The sequence below is a fragment of the Trypanosoma equiperdum genome (assembly GCF_001457755.1).
Source record: "Trypanosoma equiperdum strain OVI genome assembly, contig: ctg_842, whole genome shotgun sequence".
NCBI lineage: Eukaryota > Euglenozoa > Kinetoplastea > Trypanosomatida > Trypanosomatidae > Trypanosoma > Trypanosoma equiperdum.
In genome coordinates this window covers 123,202-127,783 of record NW_027124801.1, presented here as the reverse complement: position 1 = coordinate 127,783, position 4,582 = coordinate 123,202, and the positions used below count along the sequence as shown (strand labels likewise).

The following is a 4,582-nucleotide window of genomic DNA, read 5'->3' as shown; positions in this document are numbered from 1 at the left end:
ATATATATATATATATATATAACAAAGAAAAAAAAAGGAATACGAGACGCACTCTCTAAATGTTGAGAGGGGCGCGTCACCACTATTCTGTTGTTATTTTGATTTTCGTCTTTCACCTCATGTTATCCACATTTTTTTTCTCATTTTTCCTTACCATTCGCCCGCCGACGTATTTTTTTGCATTTTTTAGCTTGTTCCTCTTTCGCCATTTAACATGTCGAGTGTCCACTCCCATTTTCTTCACCACCACCGTATCGATACTTCAATGCCTTTTGTCAAGGCTGATGTTCATGTCGTTGATCCCTTAATTTTAACTTTCCTTCGGTATCCGTTTTTTTTTTTCTTGTGTGTGTGTGTGTGTGTTGCAACGATTGCCTTCCGGGCTTTATTCACGATAGTTGTAATCCTCTGATCTGCTTCCTCCGCTATTTTTTAATGTCAAGAAAGACAGCGGGTTCACAGAGTCACGTAGTCGGGTAGCTGATGAGGGTAAGAAACTTGGGCACTGTGGTCAAAATTCTCCTTTATGGTCCGCGCCGACACCCACCGCGTTAAAAAGAGAGCACTTCCCGGTTTGTCGTTGGAACCGCTTGCACGCGCGCCTCCAAATGGCTGTTGCCCGACAACCGCCCCCGTACACTTGTCGTTGATATAATAATTGCCAGCAGCGTAGCGCAAATGTTTTTCCGTCGCATCGCGTATCGCCTTGCGGTCCTGCGCAAAAATGCTGCCGGTTAGAGCATACTTTGTTGCGTTGTTTACAAGGTTGCATGCCTCTGACCAGAAATCTGGCTTGCTGTCATCATACACATGCACTGTTAGTATGGGTCCAAAGATCTCCTCACGCAGAAGCTGTGCGTTGGGGTCCTTAGCCACAATAATGGTAGGTTGAATAAACCACCCCTCCGACTTATCACAGCCACCACCAGCAATGATGGTGTAGGCACTGGAATCCGCCTTGGCAATGTCAATGTACTTCTTGTTTCGGTCGAATGCAGTCTCATCGATAACAGCGCACATGAAACTCTGGAAGTCATCGGGTTGGCCCATCTTCAGCTTCCCATGCAGTTCCAACAAGTACCCCTTTAGCTCCTCCCACCGACTCTGCGGCACGTAAATCCGTGATGTGGCGCTACATTTCTGACCCTGATACTCAAACGCGCCGCGCACCGTCAGAGCAGCTGTCATTTTCATATCAGCCGTCGGGTGGATGAGGTGAAAGTCCTTTCCACCTGTTTCGCCGCTGATGCGCGGGATGTTGCGGTACTCCTCCAAGCGGGAGTAAATCTGTTTGTTGATAGAGAGGAAGACGTTCGTGGAGCCAGTAAAGGCGACGCCAGCAAGCTCGGGATGAGAATTAACAACCTCAGTCATTACCTTTGGTTCACATGGCATGAAGTTCACCACGCCCGCGGGAAGCCCCGCCTCCTCAAACACCTTGTACAAAAGATAGTTTGAAAGCACAGCATTGGGTGAGGGCTTCCATAAGATCACATTTCCCATTAGTGCGGGGCATGCCACAAGGTTCGCTGCAATTGCCGAAAAGTTAAAGGGCGCAATGACGGATACGAACCCCTCAAGTGGTCGGTAATCAAGAGCGTTCCAAACCGGACCACTTGCGGGAGAGATCGGCTGCTGATTGTACAACTCCTCGGCGTACTTCACCGAAAATCGAAGGAAGTCGCACGATTCAGCAATCACATCAATTTCTGCCTGGAAGGGATTCTTGCTCTGCCCGAGCATCGTGGCTGCACGCAATTCGTGACGATATTTCGTCGAGATAAGATGTGCCGCGTGCAGAAATATTGCCGCCCGATCTTTAAAGGGCATCTGACTCCACTCCTTGGCGGCACCCAGTGCTGTGTCAATAGCCTTTTGTGCCAACTCCGGTGTTGCGTTATACCCCTTCGCAACCTGCTGTTGGTGACTAGATGGAATCATGCGGTTGATGGCGTTATCAGTGCGGTATTCCTTCCCACCAATAACTATTGGGCAATCAGTAGCACCACAACGCAGGCGCTTACACGCTTCCAACGTTCCACGAGCAGAGTCCGAACCCGGTTGAAACGAATCCATTCGCTCATTCACCGCAGGGGGTGACTTAACGAAGGCAAACGCAAAAGGCAACGTACGGCGAAGCATTTCTGTCTGTTATATTCCGCTTTCTTTTTCTTTTTCAGCAGGCGTTGGTTTGCTTTTCTTCTTGAAATTGGTTTCTTTTCTTGACTAATTAACGAATGAGAAACAAAAGCAGAGGGAAAGTACACATATATCCCTCAACTTCACCTTTGTTGGTATTTCTCCACGAGCGCCAACCAGTGACATGATTTTCTGCACAGCTGCTCGGACGCGGGCAGGTCGAAATTATCGGCACTGTTAAACATCAGTAATAATAATGATAATAATAAAGGAAGCTGAGTCACAGTTGCAGCGACGAAGAAAGAACCGAAAAAAAAAAGTGAAAAAAGAAAAGTGGTGATGCACCACCACCGTATTCAAATAGACAGGGGCCTTGGCACTTGGGCACCATCACAATTTGAAGATTGTGGTAAATTTATCTTTTTTCCTTTTTAACTCCTTCTCCTCACCACTATGTCCATATGGCAATGTTATCTTCGAATGGAACTCACTCGATTATTCCGCCAACCTCTACGCACAACCACGCACATCATCATATCGCACCCAACCGCGTGGAAAAAGAGATGTAGGCACCTTATATGTTCCTCTTTTCTCCATGTTCTCCTTTATTCTTTCTCCGGTATTTTCGTCATTTTCCCACAGTTTCCCCAGTCCTCAAACATTACCCTCCACAAACACGCACTGGATTGGTCTGGTGGCGCTCCGTCGACTGGATGGCACCAGAAGGCCACTGATGGTGAAAAGGAGGTACAAAACAAAACAGTGGCCATTCCAAGCGCTCACTCCTTCCCAAACCGCCAGCCTACGCATCAGTGCTTGAGCTTCCCTCCCCCCTTAATGTCTCCCTAAATTCACACCTCACAACACAACTCTCGCGGTGAAGCCCAACCACACGCCGTTTTCCTCCCTCTTCGAAGCGTTTGCATGCACAAGTAGTGTAGAGAGGGGCTATTGGTCTAGTTGGTGTGTGTGTGTGTGTGTGGACGCATTGAAGAGGGAGAGAAACGGCGTGAAGTTAACCCTTAAACTCTCAAATAGCAGCTGACACATTAACAGTACAAGGTGCCCCCGCCCTACACCCACAGAGTTCTTAGCTCACTTAGTCGCCCATCTTCTTTCACGCTAGTCAATTTTTCTTTATTTTTTTTTCTTCATTAATTGAAGACCCCCCCCCCTTATCCCCTCCACAACATAATACGCGTTCATTACCATACGGCATTCTCAAACAGAACCCGCGCCGCGAGCCCGAATGACATCTTTGTTATATTATATTTTTTTATGTTTATTATCTCTTTTCTGCTCCTATTCTTATTTTAAGGGGCATTCGCGAGAGATGTGACCAGATTTTCCACAAATATGGCACATGTCGCTGGAATACCCCCGAGGTGACTTTTGCCTGTCCCTCCCGCGCTCCTTCGAGCGTTCCTTCGAGCGCTCTCCACCACGTTCTTTTGAGCGTTCCCTCTTGCGACTGCTACTGCTGCTGCTGCTGTGCTTCTCCTTCTTTTTCCAAAACTTAGCCTGCTCTTTTTCTAACTTCTCCATTAATTTCCGAGACACCTTCATGATGTGCAGGTAATTACACTGCGGTCCGCGTTCGCATTTACCCTCCAGGTCCTCCTTACAGCAAGCCTCAGCAAAGTTTGTTACAGGACTCAGCTCCGGCAACAGAACAATGTCGTTCAATTTCTTCGCCTTTAGTTCCCGTACGATGCGAGAGGCATCGTGACTATCTTCAAAGCGGATATAAACGTTGCCAAGCAAATGGTCTCCGAGGTTGCTCACAACGCGCAGCTCAGCAATCCGTCCAAGTTCCATAAACGTCCGCCACGTCTCCTTGTAAAAGTGCTCAAAATGCCGCCTCAAATACTTCCTTTCAAAGTGAAAATTCCATTCCCTATCCTGAATGTGCTCAATAGCCGCGGGGTTCGGGTACATGAAGGGAAAAAGAACTGTCGGCGAGGTGGTTGGCCGGACATGAACCTTCGTGCAGCCGTCCCCATGCCGACAGGCCCCCATTTTGGAGAAAAATATGCAACGGTCTTGATACATTGCGGTGCCACAGACAGATGAAGCAACTGAAGGAGCTAACTAACTGTCTAAGACCTAAAAGAATCAGCGGTGTATATCTAGCCAGACAAGCACAAGGTGTTGCCTCCACAATAGAACGAATGAATTTGTGGTAGCAGCGGCGCGGAAAGGTACACCTTATCACCTGGTAGTGTTTGTGTCGGATTCCTCGGTTCCGTTGTCTTGCGGGCTAATGTGAGCAAGACGAGATAACGGAAGTCGCGTACACGTGCAAACACGAGAAAAAAACGTTATTAGTACTGTTGCTCGAAGTAGCGAAGCCTAATTATCAATAAAGGATGGGAAAGTAGCAAAAGAAAAGAAGAATAGTACAAGAGAGAATCCAGTATGAAGCAAATTGTTACACCTAACT

At 47.6% G+C, this 4,582-nt stretch overlaps 1 protein-coding gene and 1 pseudogene across 2 annotated transcripts; both read right to left on the bottom strand.

The window, feature by feature from the left end:
• Nucleotides 1-456: 456 nt before the first annotated feature.
• TEOVI_000396900 (delta-1-pyrroline-5-carboxylate dehydrogenase, putative) lies at nt 457-2,142 on the bottom strand (the record flags this gene model as incomplete). Its single annotated transcript, XM_067226796.1, has 1 exon — nt 457-2,142. One exon carries the CDS (start codon nt 2,140-2,142, stop codon nt 457-459), a length of 1,686 nt encoding a protein of 561 aa, XP_067082897.1.
• Nucleotides 2,143-3,447: 1,305 nt separating this feature from the next.
• Nucleotides 3,448-4,191, bottom strand: TEOVI_000396800:pseudogene (annotated as a pseudogene). The gene has a single exon. A coding segment is annotated over exon 1 (744 nt).
• Between the last annotated feature and the right edge of the window lie 391 nt (nt 4,192-4,582).